Source organism: Phyllostomus discolor, chromosome 7, assembly GCF_004126475.2.
Source record: "Phyllostomus discolor isolate MPI-MPIP mPhyDis1 chromosome 7, mPhyDis1.pri.v3, whole genome shotgun sequence".
Classification (NCBI taxonomy): domain Eukaryota; kingdom Metazoa; phylum Chordata; class Mammalia; order Chiroptera; family Phyllostomidae; genus Phyllostomus; species Phyllostomus discolor.
The window spans coordinates 86025256-86045319 of record NC_040909.2 but is presented as its reverse complement, the minus strand read 5'-3'; the positions used below and the strand labels follow the sequence as shown (position 1 = coordinate 86045319).

The following is a 20064-nucleotide window of genomic DNA, read 5'->3' as shown; positions in this document are numbered from 1 at the left end:
GCAGCTGTAGCCAAAGAATCCTGTAGCCTCCAAAAGCTGGAAGAGGCAAAAGAGATTCTCTCCTGAAGTCCTTGGAGGGAGCACAGCCCTGCTGACAGCTTGCTTTTGGAGTCCTGGCCTCCAGAACTGTAAATAATAAACTTCTGTTATAAGTCACTGGTTTTGAGGTTTTTAGTTAAAGCAGCCCTAGGAAAAGGATATAATACCAAACTCTTTAAATTGTTAACTTTAGAAATTACCAAAAAAAAAAAGGTACACTATCTATTTCCTTCTACTTGCCCTACATGGTCAGTCATCTCCAAGGCCTGTGAATGTCACTGCTTCACTCTGTCTGCCATTGATGCATCTTACCTTGTCCATCTCTCCCCAGACAATGGCAGTGGCCACTCCAAGCCTCCCACTCCAGCAAGCATCCTCTGTGTCCCAGTCCACTCTACCACCAGAGTGATCTTTTGGAAACACAGACATGATCAGGCCACCACCCTTTGGCTTAAAACCATGCAATGCTTGTGCAGTGTTCTTAGGAATGAGATCAGAGGTTTTTATCCAGACCTATCAGATCCTTTGAATCCAGCCCTTGCCTCCCTCAATGCTTCACCATGCCCCCACTCTCTTTAATCCAATTTGCAGCTGCTTAAGCGTATCACACACCTGGCTACCACAGGGAGCTTTCTGCACAGGCTGCTGCCTCTACCCAGATGCTCTTCCCATCACCCCTCACCTCATGACAGCTCTTTCAGAACGTCTTTGATCCTGCACTGTGGGACCTCCCAGTTCTTCTTGCTCCATGCTTTGCTTAGATTGTGTTCCTTTCTTTCAAAGAACATAGCGAGGTAATCATACACTTACTGGTTCATTTATTTCTTCCATGTCTTTATGGCTGTGCTAACTGTGCTGTGCATGAAGTGAGGGGATGCACCCCAATCCTGGGCCCTGAGCCCTGTGTTGTGCCTGCCCCAATGTGAAGCTGCCTACTACTTTGCAAAGGGGCATTATTCTTGCCAGCTTTGCACCCACAAAACTGCATGTGCCCAGAGAGGCTGTGTTTTTCTGTTCTGCACAAAGACACAGCTCCCAGGGGACCTGGCAGATATATTAGATTTGTTCTGCACAAGACTCCAGCCCTTGGGTCAATGCGTGGCCCACTTAGTACCTGATAGTTATTGAATAAGTAAGTGAATATAATCATCATCCCACCTCTGAAAATGGACTAAAGTGCATTGTTTTTCATGAATATGCATACTCAGCCTTGTGCCCTATTGTCATTTTTTTATTATCAAGAATAGCACTGCTGTGTTAATCTTTGTAAAATTACTTTGCTTTGCTTTTATTTCTTTGAGGTTTATTCCCAAAAGAGATACAGATAGGTCAAAAGGTAGGAACATTTTGATAACTCTTGTAATCCAGAGTTATCAAAAATATATACAGGCAGATTATTTTCCAGCAAAATTGAACCAATTTACAATATAGCATGCAGTGTATATCTATTTTCCCCTAGCATCACTGATATGACTTTATTATTCCCAATGGTTTTGCATTTTAATAGGTTGTTTTCACTTGCATTTCTCTAAATAGTGCCTAGAAAATAGTAGGTCCTACATAAATATTTGCTAAATGAATTGGTTTTCTATGGGCCTATTTATTTTCACCAATGTGATCTTTTACCTTCTTCATTTGTTCCTTTGTTAGCATCTTTTTTTCATCATACATAACAATTCAGGAGAATTTAGGCATTGATATGTTTTTAGATAGTCTGGTTTTCATTTAAAATATTTGAGTTCTGACTTTTCAAGTTGCCAATTTTGTGGACTTTTTAAAACCCTCACCCAAGGTTATGCTTTTATTGGTTTTTAGAGAGGAAGAGAGAGAGAGAGAAACATCAGTGTGAGAGAGATCCATTGGTTACTTCCTGGATGCACCTTGACTAGGGATCAAACCCACAACCTAGCTAGGTATGTGCCCTGACTAGAGATCAAACCCACACTCTGTTTGGTGTATGGCACAATGCTCCAACCAACAGAACCACCAGGCCAGGGCATGTGTGAACTTTTTAATATTTACTTTATATCATTGTGAAAAGGCCAAATATTTTGAAAACTAATTCCAAAAATGGAATTCTAAACCTCTTTTTTTTCCCCTCAAACAATGTTTACCTGCTTCTTCTCAACACTCAGTTTTTAAAATGGGAGTACCAAGGCAGACCTTTACTTCTTTGGATTATTTTAATTCCAAACTGTTACTCTTCATCAGAATTCCTTCCCTACTCACACCCCTGCCTTCCCTAAAAGACAGAAATGGTAGATACATTTATAAGTTACGTAAAAGATTGCTTAATATCAAGGGGGAAAACTTCTCATTTGCATTTTTTTCCTATTTTAAACCTGTGAACACTGTCTGTGTTAAAAATATGTGTTTGTACAGGTGGGAGTTGTGGTGATTGCAGATATTGCCAGTACCTTGAAAGTGGGGTGAGAGTCAAGCAAGTGGCTTTCTTCCCTCTTTGACCCCTCCCCCACATATAGAACCAAAACACAGCAAAGTGAGTTGCTCTTCCCTGATGAATACCTTACAATGTAACAGGTATGCAGATACAAAGAAATAAGGCACAAATGAAAGAACAGATAAAAAACTCTAGAAAAAGAACTAAGTGATAAGGAGATAGAAAACCTATCAGATGCAGAGTTCAAAACACTGGCAATCAGGATGGTCAGAAAAATGCTTAAGTTCCACCACAAAATAAAAGAAGAAGTGAAGGCTATGTAAAGTGACCAAAGGAAAATATACAGGGGACCAACAGTGAAGGGAAGGAAATCATTGATTTGAGTTTCAATTATGTGGAGCAGAAGAAAGAAATAAACATTCAACCAGAATAGAATGAAGAGACAAAAATTCAAAAAAATGAGCAGAGGCTTAGGAACCTCCAGGACAACTTTAGACATTTCACTATCTGAATAATAGGGGTGCCAGAGGGAGTAGAAGAAGAGCAAGAAATTGAAAACTTAACTGAGAAAATAATGAAACAAAACTTCCCCAATCTGGCAAAAGAAAGAGACATACAAGTCCAGGAAGCTCAGAGAGTTCCAAACAAATTGGACTCAAAGAGGAACACACCAAATCATATCATAATTAAATTGCCCAAGATTAAAGATAAGGAGATAATCTTAAAAACAGCAAGATAAAAGGAGACAGTTACCTACAAAGGAGTTCCCATAAGACTTTCAGCTGATTTCTCAAAAGAAATCTTACAGGCAAGAAGGGACTGGAAAGAAGCAATAAAAGTCATGAAAGGCAAGGACCTATATCCAAGATTACTTTCTCCAGCAAAGTTATCATTTAGAATAGAAGGGCAGATAAAGTGCTTCCCAGATAAGGTCAAGTTAAAGGAGTTCATCATCACCAAGCTCTTATTAAATGAAATGTTAAAGGGACTTATGTAAGAAAAAGAAGATCAAAACTATGAACAGTAGAATGACAACAAACTCACAATTATCAACAACTGAACCTAAAAAAAAAGAGAGAAAAAACTAAGGAAACAACTAGAATAGGAACAGAATCACAGATACGTATATCACATGGCAGGAGATCAGAAGGGAGGGGGAAACAGGAGAATGAGGGAAAGGGTACAGGGAATAAGAAGCATAAATGGTAGGTACAAAATAGACAGGAGGAGGTTTAGAATAGTATGGTAAGTGGAGAAGCCAAAGAACTTATATGTGCAACTCATGGACATGAACAAAACAGAGGAATGCTGCAGGGAATGGGTGTACCAGGTGGAGGGGCATAAAGGAGAGAAAAAAGATGAGACACTGTAATAGCATAATAAATAAAATATTCTTAAAAATAAGAAAAATAAAACTAAATATGTGTTTATATTTTCACTGCACACCTCTATATTCAGTCTCTTGGATTGTGTAGCACCTTTTTGCCTAGAGCAAAAAGCTAACTTCATCTAAGTTTCACCATATTTCTGTGAACAATGGTATTATCAGTATCATTGTTTAAATATGTATTCAGACACTCTCAGGAATTTAAAGTGACTCAGTCCTCCTAAAGTGACTTTAATCCAGTATCCCTAATTCTATGAAAATCGAGGCTCACTCCCACCCTCTGGAACAACACAGAGGACAGGAAGGTGCTGATCATCAGACTGCAGTACAGCTCATCACACCAGCTTGATCAGCCTCTTTTCCTCCCTCACTTTTTCTAATGTCTGTGGGAAAATTTGTATCATTCAAGCCATAGAAATGGCTTCATCAGCATCAGTAGTGTTAAGGTGTAAAGAAAAGACCCTTTGACTTGAAGTCATCTCTGGTCTTATGTTATAATTTCAACAAGACTTATAAGTGTTTGCTCTTAAATAAGCCACTTTACTGATTCTGGACCTCAGTGTCCAAGTCAGAACATACAGGTAAGAACTTACCTCTCCCCGTTGTCTTGATCAGTAATGTATGATATTGTTAGCTATTTTGACTCTAAACAAACAGTTAAGCTAGTATATGAGTTTGTTTGATGCAGTGTTTTCTGGAAGAGTATCATAGAGTATTCTCCTGGGTACTAGAAGGAATAAAAATCAACTAGGCATGGAATACAATGGACATGTTATTCTTTCCTCTCTCCTTCCTTAGACTTTTCACTTAGATTCTTCATTGTTCATCACTTCCTCTAAGGCTAATTTAACTCTGAAATCAAGGCCTGCTGGGGGAAAGGCAGCTACATGTTTTATATCTGAAATCTGACAGAAATATAAGCATGAAGATTTTTCTAAACAAAAAAAAGAAAAAAATTCCAGGTTCACATATGTTTACCTTGCAGTGGTTTCATGTATGCAAACACACACACATGTCTCCATGTTACCACTGTGTGTGACATGTACAGAGCTTTACATACACAGGCCCTTGTTGTAACATGGCTTATACAACATAATTTCTTACAGGTGATAGACTGTGGAACTCCTCGACCTTCACAACGTTAGCCAGTTCATATTACACATACACATATACCTCTGTCTTATACAAAGTCAGTATACTTGTTACTTAGTACAGCTACATAACACAAATTCAGCTTTAAAAATTCTCACCCAGAAATTTTAATCTTTTTTCATAATTAAATATCAGGAACCTATAAACACTATTTCTGTGTAGAGATGATCAGATATCTATAGCAGGTATTGAGGTGGCCCTGCTTCCTTAAAGAGGGATTAAGTAACCACTCTGAAATGCACTTAATAAATGGTAGAGTTATCTTGTTCCAAAGCCTGTGTTCCTTCCACAAAATTATACGAGGCTATAAAAATTCTCCTTTTGCCCAACTTCATTTCCCCATGCTGAATACACAGCATGTACTTAATAAATACACTATTGAGTGAAAATCAAAATGGTCTTTAAGTTTTCAAGTGAGGTCACAGCAAACACAGGAGAAACTAGAATGAAAGCCATTCCTGTGTTTTCTGTCCCGTTGCCCTTTTCACTGTGACCTGAAGACACTAGCCATTAACTTCAACTATTTATCCTCTAGTGTGTGCTCTTTCAGAAACTCTACATGGGGTCAGTGGGAATATTTAGGGACCTTCTTATGAAACTACTTAATGAGTGAAAGTTTCCATTGGTAGAATGCTGGAGAAGAATTTTGTGGGCAGGAGGGGGAAAATGCTATTTTTAAACACTGTTAAAGAGTTTGGGCAAAATCCATCTGGCAGACTAAATGTTTCTTCCATTCAAACACTCATCAAGCACTCCAAATGTGTAACCTATAGACAAGTTTAAATAAACCTTGAGAAATCTCAAAATAACCTGACATTTAAATATGTTACTTCCATTCTGCACTCATAGTCTGACAGCACAGAGACATACTCAGGTCCAAGTTAAGCTCCTGGATGCTATCTATTCCTGCTTCACCACTGGAATACCCAGTGTCCAAGGCAACAGAATGTGAATGAATAAGCTTATCCAATCATCATATCTTCAAGTATTAATATCTATTTCATAGAGATATAGATAGGAAAATAGATAGGAAGTTGGCTAGATATGTGATGAATAAGAGATTATTGTGATGATAGAGGGATAGATATAGATAGATAATAGAAAGATTGAATAATGAATGAATGGATGACAGGTCGGTAGATAATAGATAGTCAGATAGATAGATAGATAGATAGATAATAGATAGATAAAATTTTATTTTCCTTCCTTAAAAAAAAAAAAGGTGAAGGCAGGGCCTATTTGGGGAGAACCTCAGGAAAGGCCAAAAGGTCAATGTTTTTTGCCATGGAGTAATAAATTTAAAATGTGAAATCATTGAGCAAAATGAGTAGGCATTAACATGGTCAACATTTGTAGATTCCAAGTATATACTTTCTTTGTGGGAGGAATAATTCCATTCTTAAATACCCTGGATAAGTCCTGGACCCAAGTTTAATGTATAGTGCAGGTAAGGGGCCCTGTCTGGTGCTTCCAGGTAGCCTTTCATTAGGTTTTCCCCTTTTTCTGTCTTCTCTGGTTTTAACGGAGCATTTTATATGATGCCATTTCATCTCTTCTCTTAACATATCAATTACACTTAATTTCAGAAAAGTTTTGTGGTGGCCCTACCATTTTGCAAAATACATTTTAAACTAATCTAAGTCTGCCTTCACATAACACTACACCATTTCACATGTGTGCAGGAACCTTTTTAGAGGGTTTTCCCAATTCTTCCCTACCAGCTTCAGGACACTGATGTAAATTATTTCACCTATCCATTTTTTGTAGTCACCCAATATTGTGTTGTTTTAATTTTAAAGTTATTTTTAGATCAATTAAAATTAAGATAAATAAAAGATTTTAGTATTATTTTACTTCTGTTTGCTCCTTCTCCAAAGTTCTTACATTCTTTATGTAGACCTGTGCTTCTAACCTGTATCATTTTCTTTCTTTGTGAAGAACTTCTTACAACATTTCTTGCAGAGTAGGTCTGCTAATAAAGTTCCTCAGTTTTTGTTTTCTTAAAAAAATCTTTGTGTCTCCTTGACTTTTGAAGAATAGTTTCACTATACTTAGAATTCTAGATTGTCGATCATTTCACACACTTCTTACTTGCATAGTTTCTGATTTTAAAAAATCTGCTGTTATTATTGTCCTACAGTTCTTTTCAAGATTTTCTGTTTGTTCTTCATTTATTAGAGTCTGATCTTATATGCTTAGGAATAGAAGGGGGTTTCTGGTATTTTTTATGCTTGGTAATTCCTGAGTTTTCTGGATCTGTGGTTCAATGTTTCTTATTAAGTTGGGGAATTTCTTTGCCTTTACTTCAAATATTTCTTCTAGTATTAGAGAATGACATTTGCTCATACATATGATAAGAACATTTTGAAATGCCCCCCCAGTTCTTATTGTTAGCTTTTTAACAGTTAACAACCAATTGGAATGTTCCCCTTTCTGCAGCAGCAGTTGAAGAAGTACATTCTCTGCTATAAACCTTCAGGTGTAAGAGCCACACAGCTCCTCATGTCTCACCCCACAATGCAGGGCTGTAAAAGTGCAAATACTCCTATTCCTGAAATCCGTCTCTGTCCTTCCTGCCCCCTCCCCATAAACATTGTGTTTTTTCTATTTATTCCTTTTTTTATTGTTGTTGAAGTACTGTTATCTCCATTTCCCCCCACCACTCTTCCACACAACAGCCATCCCCAACTCCCACCCTCAATCCAACCCCGTTTTGGCTTTGACCATGTGTCGTTTATACATGTTCCTTGAAAACCCTTTCTCCATTGTGCCCGTTATCTCCTCCCACCTCCCCTCTGGTTACTGTCAGTTTGTTCTTAATTTCAATGTCATTGCTTATATTTTGTTTGTTTGTTTGTTTGTTTGTTTGTTTTGTTGATTAGGTTCTACTCATAGTTAAGGCCATACAGTATTTGTCTTTCACTGCCTGGCTTATTTCAATTAAGCCAGATCCATCAATTATCTCCAGATCCATCCATGCAGCAGTGAAAACTAGGAGCTCCTTCTTTCTTTCTGCTGCATAGTATTCCACTGTGTAAATGTACCACAGTTTATTTACTGATGGGAAATTAAGTTGCTTTTAGCACTTGGCTATTATAAATTGTGCTACTATGAACACTGGGGTGCATAGGTTCTTTTATATTGGTGTTTCAGAATTTTTTTTAAATTTTATTGTTGTTCAAGTACAGTTGTCTGCATTTACTCCCCCACCACTACTCCCCCCCCAACCCCAGCCATCTCAATCTCCCTCTCCAGATTCCATTCCCCCTTGGTTTTGTCCATGTGTCCTTTATCATTTATCCATGTTCCTGAAAATCCTTCCTTCTCCCCAATTATCCCTTCCCACCTCCCCTGTGGTGACTGTCAGGTTGTTCTTAATTTCAGTGTCTCTGGTTAGATTTTGCTTGCTCGTTTGTTTTGTTGATTAGGTTCCACTTAAAGGTGAGATCATGTGGTACTTATCATTAACTGCTTGGCTTATTTCACTTAGCACAATGCTCTCCAATTCTTTCTATGCTGTATCAAAGGGTAGGAGCTCCTTCTTTCTTTCTGCTGCATAGTATTCCATCATATGAATGTACCATAGATTTTTGATTCATTCTTTTACTGATGGGCACTTATGTTGCTTCCAGCACTTGACTATTGTAAATTGTGTTGCTATGAACATTGGGGTGAATAATTTTTATGGATTAGTGTTTCAGGATTCTTAGGATATAATACCAGCAGTTCTCACAACACCATTTGTTGAAGAGGTTATTTTGCTCCATTTTATGCTGCTGCCAATTATATTTGCCCCTTTGTCAAATATTAATTGACTGTAGAGACTTGGGTTTATTTCTGGGATCTCTATTCTGTTCCACTGGTCTTTGTGTCTTTTCTTATGCCACTACCAGGGTGTTTTGGTTACAGTGGCTTTGTAATAAAGTTTGGTATCAGGTATTGTGATCCCTCCTACTTTATTTTTTCTCAAAATTGCTGAGGTTATTCTGAGTTGTTTATGGTTCCATATAAATTTTTTTAATGTTCTATATCTGTGAAATATGTCATTGGTACTTTAATAGGAATTGTATTGAATCTATAAATTGCTTTGGGTAGTTTGGACATTTTGATGATGTTAATTCTTCTGATCCAAGAACATGGTACATGCTTGCATTTGTTTGTGTTTTCCTTAATTTCTTTCTTTAGTGTTGTGTAGTTTTCTGAGTACAAGTCTTTTACCTCCTTGATTAGGTTTATTCCTAAGTACTTTAGTTTTCTTGTTGGTATATCAAATGGGATATTTTTCCGGGCTTGTTTCTGATATTTCATTTTTGGTGTACAAAAATGCCTTTGATTTCTGAATATTGACTTTGTATCCCGCTGTTTTGCCAAATACACTTATTGGGTTGGGTAGTTTTGTGGTGGAATCTATAGGATTTTATATGTACACTATCATGTCATCTGCAAACAATGACAGTGTTGCTTCCTCCTCTCCAATCTGGACACCTTTTTTTTCTTTTTCTTTGTCTGATTTCTGTGGCTAGGACTTCCAAAACTATGTTGAATAGACATGGTAAAAGTAGACATCCTTGTCTTGTTCCTGAATATAGTGGGAAAGCTTTTAGTTGTTGTCCATTGAGTATGATGTTGGCTGTATGTCTCTCATATATGGCCTCTATTATGTTGAGAAATGCTCCCTCTATTTGCACTTTGCTAAGTGTTTTTATCATAAATGGGTGTTGTACCTTATCAAATACTTCTTCTGCATCTATTGACATGATCATGTGATTTTTGTATTCTTTTATGTGATGTATTACATTTATTTATTTGCAAATATTGTACCATCCTTGCATCCCTGGGATGAATCCCACCTGATCATGGTATATGATATTTAAATGTATTGCTGAATGTTGCTTGCCAATATTTTGTTGAGGTTTTTAGCATCTATGTTCAACAGCAGTATTGACCTGTAGTTTTCTTTGTTATGTCTTTATCTGGTTTTGGGATTAGAATGATGCTGACTTCTTACAAAGGTTTTGGAGTCTTCTGTCTTCTTGAATTTTTTGGAATGGTCTGCGAAGGATAAGAGTTAGCTCTTCCTTAAATGCTTTGTGAAATTCTCCTGTGAAACTATCCAATCCAGGGCTTGGGTCTGTTGGGAGTTTTTTCATTGCTTCTTCAATTTCATCAGCTATTTGTCTGTTTAGGTGTTCAGCTTCTTGTTCATTCAGGTTTGATTATATTTTTCTAGAAATTTGTCCATTTCACCTAGGTTTTCAAATTTCTTGCCATATATATAGTTCTTCATTGTAATTTCTTACATTCCTTTGTATTTCTGGGGTATCACCTATAATTGCGCCTCTTTCATTTCTGATTATTTGGGTCCTCTCTCTTTTTTTCTTGATGAGTCCGCTTAAAGGTTTGTCAATTTTGTTTATCTTTTCAAAGAACCAGTTCCTGGATTTATTGATCCTTTGAATTGTGCTTTTAGTCTCTATGTCAATTAATTCTGTTCTGGTTATTTCCTTTTTCTACTTCTGAGCTGTCTTTGCTGTTGTTCCTTGAGTTCTGGTAGGTGCAGAGTTAGGTTATTTGAAATATTTCTATCTTTTTTAGGTAGGCCTGCATCACTATGACCTTCCCTTTCAGGGCTGTCTTTGTTGTGTCCCATAGGTTTTGGGTTGTGAGTTCATTACATTTGTTTCCAGAAACTTTTTGATTTCTTCCTTAATTTCATTCTTGACCCATTCATTGGGTATGGATACCAATAGCATGGTATTCATTCTCCATGAGTTTGAGAGATTTTTAGGTTTTTTTCCCAGTGGTTGGTTTCTAGTTTCAGTCCCTTGTGGTCAGAGAAAATGCTTGGTATGACTTCAATTTTCTTCAGTTTGTTGAGGCCTGTTTTGTGTCCTAACCATGGGGCCTATCTTAGAAAATGTCTATGTGCATTTGAAATGAATGTGTATTTTGCTTCTTTGGGACTAAGGGCTCTATATATCAGTTAAGTCCATTTGATCTAGGGTATTGTTCAATGCTACAATATCTTTGTTGATATCTTCTTTGGAAGATCTATCCATTTTTTGACAGTGGGGTGTTAAAATCCCCTACTATAATTACGGTGCTGTCAATATCTTTCTGGAAGTCCTCCAAGATTTTCTTTATGTATTTGGGTGTTCCCGTGTTGGGTGCATATATATTTACAATGTGTATGTGTTCTTGATGGATTCTTCCCTTGGGTATTATGAAGTGAGCTTCTGGGTCTCTTTTTATGGCCCTTGTTTTGAAGTCTATTTTGTCTTATATGAACATTGCTTCCCAGCTTTTTTCCTGTCCACTTGCTTGGAATATTTTTTTCCAATCCTTTACTTTCTGTCTGTGTAGGTCTTTTGTTTTGAGGTGAGTTTCTTGTAGACAGCATATGTGTGGGTCAGGATTTCTTATTCATTTAGCTATTCTATGACTTTTAATTGGAGCATTTAGTCCATTTATGTTTAAGATCATTATTGATAGGCACTTATTCATTGCCATTTTATTCCCTTTGTACCTATGTTCTTCTTTCTCTTACTCTTTTTCTTCCTTTTTTAAAGCAGTCCCTTTAGCATATTTGTAGTGCTGGTTTTGTTCATGTCTATTCTCTTAGCCTTCTTTTGTCTGGGAAACTCCTTATTTTGCCTTCCATTTTAATTGAGAGCCTTGCCAGGTACTGTATTCTTAGTGCAGGCCTATCCTTTTCATTACTTGGAATATTTCTTGCCATTCCCTGCTGGCCTGTAGTGTTTCCATTGAGAAGTCAGTTGCTAGTCCTATTGGGGCTCCCTTGTATGTTACTTCCTGTTTCTCCCTTGCTGCCTTTAATATTCTCTCTTTCTCTTGGAATTTTGTCATTTTAATTATGTGACTTGGCGTGGACCTCTTTGGTTTCCTCTTGATTGGATCCTCTGTGCTTCCTAAATTTTTGTGACATTTGTCTCATCAAATTAGGCAAGTATCCCATCATTACATTTTAAAACAGTTTGTCTGTCCCTTGATCCTGTTCTTCTCCTTCTGGTATTCCTATTATACCAATATTATCACGTTTCATGTTGTCCTGTAGTTCCCTTAATAACTCTTTGTTCTTTTTGAGTCTTATTTTGTTTTCTCATTCTTTCTGGGAGTTTCTTTCTACCTCGTCTTAAAGTTCACTGATCTGATCCTCTGCTTCATCTTGTCTGCTTTTGATTTCTCCTACTGTATGCTTCAATTCAGAAATTGTATTCTTCATTTCCTCTTGGCTGTTGTTGATAGTTATTTCCTTTTTCATGTTTATATAGTTTGTAGTAAGTTCATTGTGCTTTCCATGTAGTTTTTAGTAATTTTCAGTGAGCTCATTGAGCTGCTTTATAACCATTGTTTTGAACTCAATATTTTATAGCTGACTTGCATCTATTTCATTTACCATTCTTTCTGAGGATTCCTCCTTTCCTTTAGTTTGGAGGTTGTTTCTTTGTCTTCCCATTGTTTGTGAGGCTCCTCTTATTTGCCTCTGCTTTTTAAATCTGTTTTTATCTGTTTTTATCTGCTTTTTAAATCTGTTTTCATCTGTTTTTAACCCCTGAGTTTGTGGTGTTAACTTCTATGGTAGGAGACCTGTGAGATTCAGTGGTGCAGTTTCCTTAATCTCCTGAACTTGCTGCTCTTGGGGGTGTTGTTTATGTTGGCATTCTGCATGTAAATGGGTCTTTATTGTTGTTGATTCATTCTTTGGTGGGTCGTTCCTCCAGCTGGTTGACTGAGAGTCACTCTACCCACCACATCTTGTATGCTATTGTGAAGGTGCTGCCAGAATAAAACCACAAAGCCCAGGGAACAATCCCATACCCACAAATATTTCTCACCCTACACCCACAATCCCAATATCAACAGAAAATAAGCCAGTATTAATAATGGTGTAAAGGGATTAAGACTATTATAAAAAAGGAGAGAAATAAACTATAGTATAATTTGTGATAACTTAATATGTACTAACTTGCTGGACAAGAAATGAATGTTGGAAAGCTATGCAGGATAGAAAATATCACTAATCATGGAGAAAACCACAGTGGATTTCATCTCGGTAACCTCTAGTATTTACCACTGTTTTTTTTTTTCTGAATCTGCCTCTGCTGATGTCAGATGTTGACCCAATCTGACCTTAGGTAGCCTGTTCCAAGACTGCCAGGAATCTGCTGTCTTTTGTTTTCCTTCTGTTGTTAATCTAGTCACTCTGCACTCAGTAGTGAGGCTTAAGCCTTATAGGGCAAGACAGGATCCCTCCTGGGATTGGGGCTATTGTTTCTCCTCAGGCTGCTGCTGCTCAGAGGGGAGTGGTCTCCCTGAGCAGGATGGCTGCTGATGTTTGGGGTATGACTGAGCACCAGCATTCTGGCAGCAGCTCTCTCAGTTCTCTCCCCAAAGCCTCTGTCCCCAGTCTCTCCTCAGGTGTCTCTAGTTCACTCTGCCCCCACCATTGCTGGAACCACAGGTAAGTGGCTACAAATGAAAATTTGTCTATTGGGCCTTTAAACAGCTCTTTACATCTCCAGCTCTCCATCTCTGGTGGAGAGCAACCCTGTCACTTTTCATCACCAGTTGTTATCTGTGTACTTTGGGGGGCTCTGATGTTCTAGGTTGGGGATCCCAGCTCAGCATTTAGGCCCTATTCTTCTCAGGGGGATTCAACTGGCTGCTTAATTATCCCACCAGTGCTGCCGCCTGTGGATGCCCAGCCAGCCCTCTCAAAAACAAGTTGTGCTGAAGCTGATTCTTCTGTCTTCCATAGTTATAAGGCTTCTCTTTCACTATTGTTCCATTTGTTTGTTCTGGGTGATTTCTCAACAATGTAGTTATAATTCCAGATTGATCTTGGGAGGAGGTTAGTGTGGCTTCCATTCACTCCTCCACCACCTTGCCTCCTTTGAGATTGTGTTTTTTATTAATATGAGCCTTCTTTCTCCATGTCTAACTGGTTGACTCTGATATATTCCATCTATTCTGTTATCTTGTCACTGCACAGCCTGTAGTATTTTTAAAACATTTAAATTGTATTTTTTATGCCCTGGTTTCAAAGACAAACCCTTATTTTCCATATTATTGGAAATACATCATTCCTAGAATGATAGCATTTTTATTCACTTGTTTTATTCATCCATGTGTTTTAATCATCACTATTCATTGGTCACTTCCTGGATGCAAAATGCCCAGCTATGTCTCTGAAAAATACAAAGCTCAGAATTCAGTGACACTCTAGTGGGAAGTTGTATATTAATTATTCTACTACAGAGTAGTTTATGATATTGAGAAACAAGATGATTTTAGGTGTTAAGTATTAAAAGAGATTAGATTTGTCTGATATAACCAGACACCATTAAGATTTGATGTCAGAGCTCTGTCAGTCAGAGCCTAGGCAGAAAACAGTTGGTGCACTCAAGTAAGGTAACTAGGAAGGCTTTAGTAAAGGAAAACCTAAGGGGACCCAACAAGGATTGTGATACATCATGAAGCTGGTGACAGCAAGGGAACTCTTTCCATGGAGGGGCTGGTCAGGACCAGAGGGCACATTAGGGAACACAGAGAGTGCTGTGGGAGCTGTACTGTTAGGACTGTGCTGCATGTCAGAAGCTGTGGATACGGTGAAGAATAGCCACAGCTGACATAAATCCTGGCAGGGAAAGGATGGGGAATAAAGTCTCTGGCTCCACTCTCCTTGTGCTTTCAGACTTTCTACTGGTATTCAAATGTATTCAAATCTGGATGCATCCAAATGGAAGATGGAGGTAAAACCTACAGAGGTGAGGCGGGTGGAAAGTGAATCCATAACAAATAGAGGATACCCAGTCCAGAGAGAGTCTGCACTTCTGGAATCTAGTGTGGGAGTCTCATGGGCACTGGGAGCTTCATGAAAAGTGAGAGTCAGAGACAAAATTTATCAAAAGTTCTTGCCACCACATCTTGACCCTCTGCATAATCACCTGAGAGCTCATCAAGGGGAAACAATTCTGAAGCAGTAGAATGATTATACTGTATTTTTCAGACCATAAAACACACCTAAGTTTTAGAGGAAGAAAATAGGGGAAAAATGTTGAAGCAAAAAATGTGGTAAAATAATTAATAACATAAATAATATAATATTTCACCAATGTAAATGTAAACAGAACTCAACAGTAGCATTAACAACCATTATTCCTCCCAAATTTGGGGGGCAAGGGTGGGTAGGTGCATCTTATAGTCTGAAAAATGTTGTAATTTTATATTTAGTTTTAATAGACTTTGGTAGCAGGATGAGACTAGTGAGAAAGAATACTTATTTCTTGCAGCCTTCTGGAAGCAACAGGAGGAAACTGCCAAACAGCCAACATGGTGGCTTATGGCTTTGCCAATCTTTTAACTCTGGATGAGAAGACCCTGCCAGAAATTCTAGTGCATTATCCAGATTCTGAAAAGCTCCTCATGAAGAAAGTCAGATACCACCTTTAAAACCCCATTCAAGAAGAGTTGGTTTTATTTTGTAACATTTGGGAGAGAAATTATAGTGATAGCAGTGATCAGCTTTTTCCATGATACGTACTTAACAACAACTGCTGTGCAGCTGTGCATGGAAAACTTCACAGATTAGGGGGAATGCCAGTATTTGTGGGAGATGTGTCCAGATTTCTGCCAGTGCTCTCATGCAGCCTTTCTCTCTGTCCACAGAGTGCTTCTCAAAAGAAGGCTCCAGCCACAGGGGCGACCTCACCAACAAAAGAACTTGCCTTCCTCTTTCCACCAAAACCAGAGACACCCAAAATGTTAAAAGCTCTCCTGGGAGGCACAGGCAGAGCTGGCTTTGCATGACTGCTCAGACTGAAGACAGAGCAAACCATTCAGCTAAGTAGGGAGAACGGAGGCTGTAATCCAGGGGTTGCCTACCTCCAGGCCACAGACTAGTACTGGTCCGGGCCTGTTAGGAACTGGACTACACAGTAGTAGGAGCTTGAATGTAATGGTCTTGAATCATCCTGAAACAATCCCCTCATCCCTGGTCAATGGAAAATTTGTCTTCCATGAAACTGGTCCCTGGTGCCAAAAAGGTTGGGGACCAGTGATCCATTAATCTTCACAGGTCTATTACAGATGGTCTTAATGTGTATGTAAATACAGTCAATCCTCATTATTTGTGGATTCTATATTTGCAAATCTTCCTGGTCACTACTCTTTGCTTGTAACCCCAAAAACCAATACTCACAGTGCTTCTGTGGTCATCTGCAGATTACACAGGTACAGGGGAGCAAACATCTAAGTTGCCTGGTACACATTTCCAGTAGACCTACTGCAGCTCTCACGCTAAACAAGTGATGCTTCATGCCTACTTAAGTGCTCCGTTTTTCGCAATTATATACTTCTTTTTTTCCCCTGTTGAAAACAGCCCCCAAGCACAGTGCTGAAGTGCTGTCTAGTGCTCCTAAGAGCAAAAATGCTCTGATGTGCCTCTCGGAGAAAATCTGTGTGTTAGGGGAGCTTCACATAGGCATGAGTTGTAGTGCTGTTGGCCATGACTTCAATGTGATGAATCAACAATTCTATTAAATAAGTTCCCCTAAACAGAAATACACATAAAACAAGGTTACATATTGATCAGTTGACGAAAGCATTGTAGCCAGATGCTCCAAAGAACCTCACCCCCCCATTCCCTAGGGGCCATGGGTTAGGATTTGCTGATTTAGCATTCATGGTAACTCTGGGACAAAAGAACTGTGGATAATGAGAGTCAACCACTCATGTATAAACAAATATACACCTGTAAATACAAAACACATTTTACCAACACACCAGTGAACAAATATCCAAAGCCAGAGTAAACTCATAGATGTCATCCCAACCCATCATGTTATAGACGAAGAAACTGAAACCCAGATCAATGTGTTTGATGAGATGACAATCAGTAACAACGAAATTGTTTCTCAGGGAGTCAGACTTCTGAACCTAAACTGTGCTGCCTCCCAATTCCTAGAAATGTCAAGAAACTCAAATGTTAGGTTTTTTTGTTTTCTTTTCATAGTTTTCTGATTCTCATAATAAGCTTATGAGGACAGATATTGAAAAGTAGAGCAGGATTTCAGGTGTTCTAATCTCATCATTATGTTTTCTCTATAAGTGAAGGAATGGATAGCTGTGGCTCATGCAGAAAATTGGTAAAGCAAACAAAGTCACACTCAAGAGACTAAAACATGCCTCTCCCTCTTCCACATGCCCCACTGTGGTGAAAAGTAGGAGTACAGTGTAAACCTCACATTAATCAATGTATTACACAATGACACAAGAATTTGTGTAAAGAGTTATGGTGTAAAGAAATATGTAAGTCACTGTGTAAGTGAAGTTCTACAGTTCATACAGATACCTACACACCTGGTACAAGCCTCTCACAGTATCACAGTGAAGAGCATAGGATATTTTTTCAGTATGAAATTTCTACAGTTGACCCTAAATACAACAGGTTCTAAAACTATAGCACAGGCATCTGTGGGAGGAATGGAGAAGATTATAGGGGAAGAGATATGAGTTTCTCCATGAGAATCTGCCATCAGCTTATGCAAGAGGAAAACCACACTTCCTGTAGTATTTTATGGTATTTGGCTAATACTTTTCATTAAAAAATAAATATTGAAATGTTATCTTCATTAAATAAATAAGCAAATATTTTAAAAGCAAAGCAAAGAGTCTTGAGCACCTAATTTAGAGAGAATGAGAACCAACAGGAAGAGAATCCTGAGCAGGTACAAAAAGGCAGTACAGACCACCCTGAGAGCCACATGTGGAGCTGAGACCCAGTCTCCAGCACATGAGAAATCTCAGCCAAATGACAGTGCAGGCTATCTCTGCCTTGATGGCAACCCTTAATCTTTGTATAGTAGTCAAAAGACTCCAGTGTCTTTGGTTATGATTACAAAACTAATTCTTTGCAACTGTTTCTTCCAGAAAAACAGTGAGTACTCCAGAGGAGGAGAAAGGTAGAGGACAAGGATGTGAAAATGCAGGAAGAGAGCCAGCAGAGAGACCACCAGACAGATCCAGACAAAGAGCAGGATTTGTCCTGGAAGAGAAAAGGCCCCAGCGGATCAAAAGGGCAGCATCACCCAGAGGAACTTTCAGTCACTCCCTCATCATCAGCATGGCTCCTTCTGCTGAGACTGGGAAAGAGATACTGACAATTGAAGTCAAAGGAAAGGTTCAGCATTAAATGTCTGATTACCTTAGATGTAACCTCGCTAGTTCCCAGAGACATTGTCCCCAGTATGGTGGCTTTCATTCATGATGGACAAAGATCTGGGTGGGACCCTGAGAAGCCACAATTCAATCCTGGGCTTTATTTCTAGAACATAGAGTGTCTTATGCAGTGGTAACAAGATTATTAAGAAACCATCCCTATTCTCTGTTCATTAGCTCTGTGCAGTGGGTAATCTTTTTCTGCTTTCTTTTTTCTTGATGATGTTTCTTCCCTTCATTTGATTATCTTAGTCTTGGCTCTAACTCACTAACATTTTGTCTTAAAAATATTTGTGTGTGTGTGTGTGTGTGTGTGTGTGTTAAAGTCTTGTATGGTGCTTCTAGTATCTCTTAAATGTTCTGTGTATATGAATATTAACTCCTGCAGGGAAGCAGAGATGCTGGGGAGTCCATGGATGTGAGCTGCCCCTGTAGAACCACCCCTGGAAGCCAGGTTCCTCAACAAGACTCACAGCCCTGAGAATATCACACTGCAGTAACATGCTGGAGAAGCCATGCCCTTTGTTGGAGATGCGAACTCCAATGTTTTCCCTCAGACCAGCTGAAAAGTCAGCAGTCTGCTTCAGTGGCCTGGCCCCACATACTCAGATGGCAGGAATCAGATCATTTCCAACTTCTTGGAAGTAAAACGGACATTTCTCAGAACCTTTCTTAAGCATTTGCTTCAAAAGGTGCCAGATTTGATCATCAGCATTAGTAAGAAGTGATGAGGGTAGGAAGACAGACTGTACACATGTCAGACTGACATAGCTCTATAATTTGTGGAACCTACATATGTAGCTGTTTACAAAATCTCTGAGTTCATAAGGTACACTTTAGGAAGTTGTCCTCATGAGTCAGCTAGCATTAACATAATTACTAGAGTCTTGTGAAGTGCAGTGCAGAGGCTAAGAAGCCAAACTAATATCAGAAGTAATAACACATATACAATTCCATTCTAATAAATGCCATTAGTATACAACATTAAGTTCTGTATAATAAGCCTATTTCCAAGCCTCAGTAGATGGACACTGAATAGCATTTTGCTGAAAGGGCTTTGACAAATTCTATTATCCAGAATGCCTAAAACATAGATGCATTTAGCAAACAATGTATATATAAATCAATCACTATAGTAAAATGCAGCATTTAGTAGAGTCACCATTTTTAAATCTTGTGTTAGAGTATCACAAAAATATGCTGTGTTATATAAAAGGTTGGTTGATGTTTTCAGGGTTTAAGCAAGGGTGTCCAAACTTTTGGGATATCTGAGTCACACTGGAAGAAGAGTTGTTTTGGGCCACACATTAAAAATATTGCAACATGTAACTACAAAAAATTCTCATAATGGTTTAAGTAAATTTAGAATTTTGTGTTGGGCCACATTCATAGCCATCCTGGGCCACATGCAGCCCATCGGCCACTGGTTGGACACCCCTGGGAGGAATGTAGAGAAATTATTAAAGAGTACTTTCTTGATAAAAGAGCATTTATGCATAGAAAGAGTGATTAGAAAGCCAGAAAGAAAATGTGAAAATAAGGCCTGAAAGAGTCTAATAATGGGAGGAGGGAAGAAAAAAATCCTGAACTTATGAATTTATGCTGTCCTCTTAGACCCTGTAAAGAAATTAAAATAGAATACCATTGCAATTTTATGCTTTTCCTGTCATTTATTGCTCCTCTGAAACTATCCTATTTCAGATACTATCATTTTCATTTTCTAGTCTCTCAAACTAAGACCTCAAAATAATCAATACCTCCTCCTTTGTTTATATAGTGTCACCAAATCTTTTCCTTTCTTAGATCTTTCTAATTATCCTTTCCTTTTCAATTCTACTGGTAATAC

General features: G+C 38.3%; 1 protein-coding gene across 1 annotated transcript in view; it reads left to right on the top strand.

The window, feature by feature from the left end:
* CNGB3 (cyclic nucleotide gated channel subunit beta 3) overlaps positions 1-19788 on the top strand; it is a 171231-nt gene extending 151443 nt beyond the window's left edge. The window contains 4 exon segments of the mRNA XM_036031671.1: positions 15293-15469; positions 15671-15901; positions 16116-16232; positions 17907-19788. Coding sequence (XP_035887564.1) covers positions 15293-15469; positions 15671-15901; positions 16116-16232; positions 17907-18192 — 811 coding nt within the window. The 3' untranslated portion in view covers positions 18193-19788.
* Positions 19789-20064: the final 276 nt, after the last annotated feature.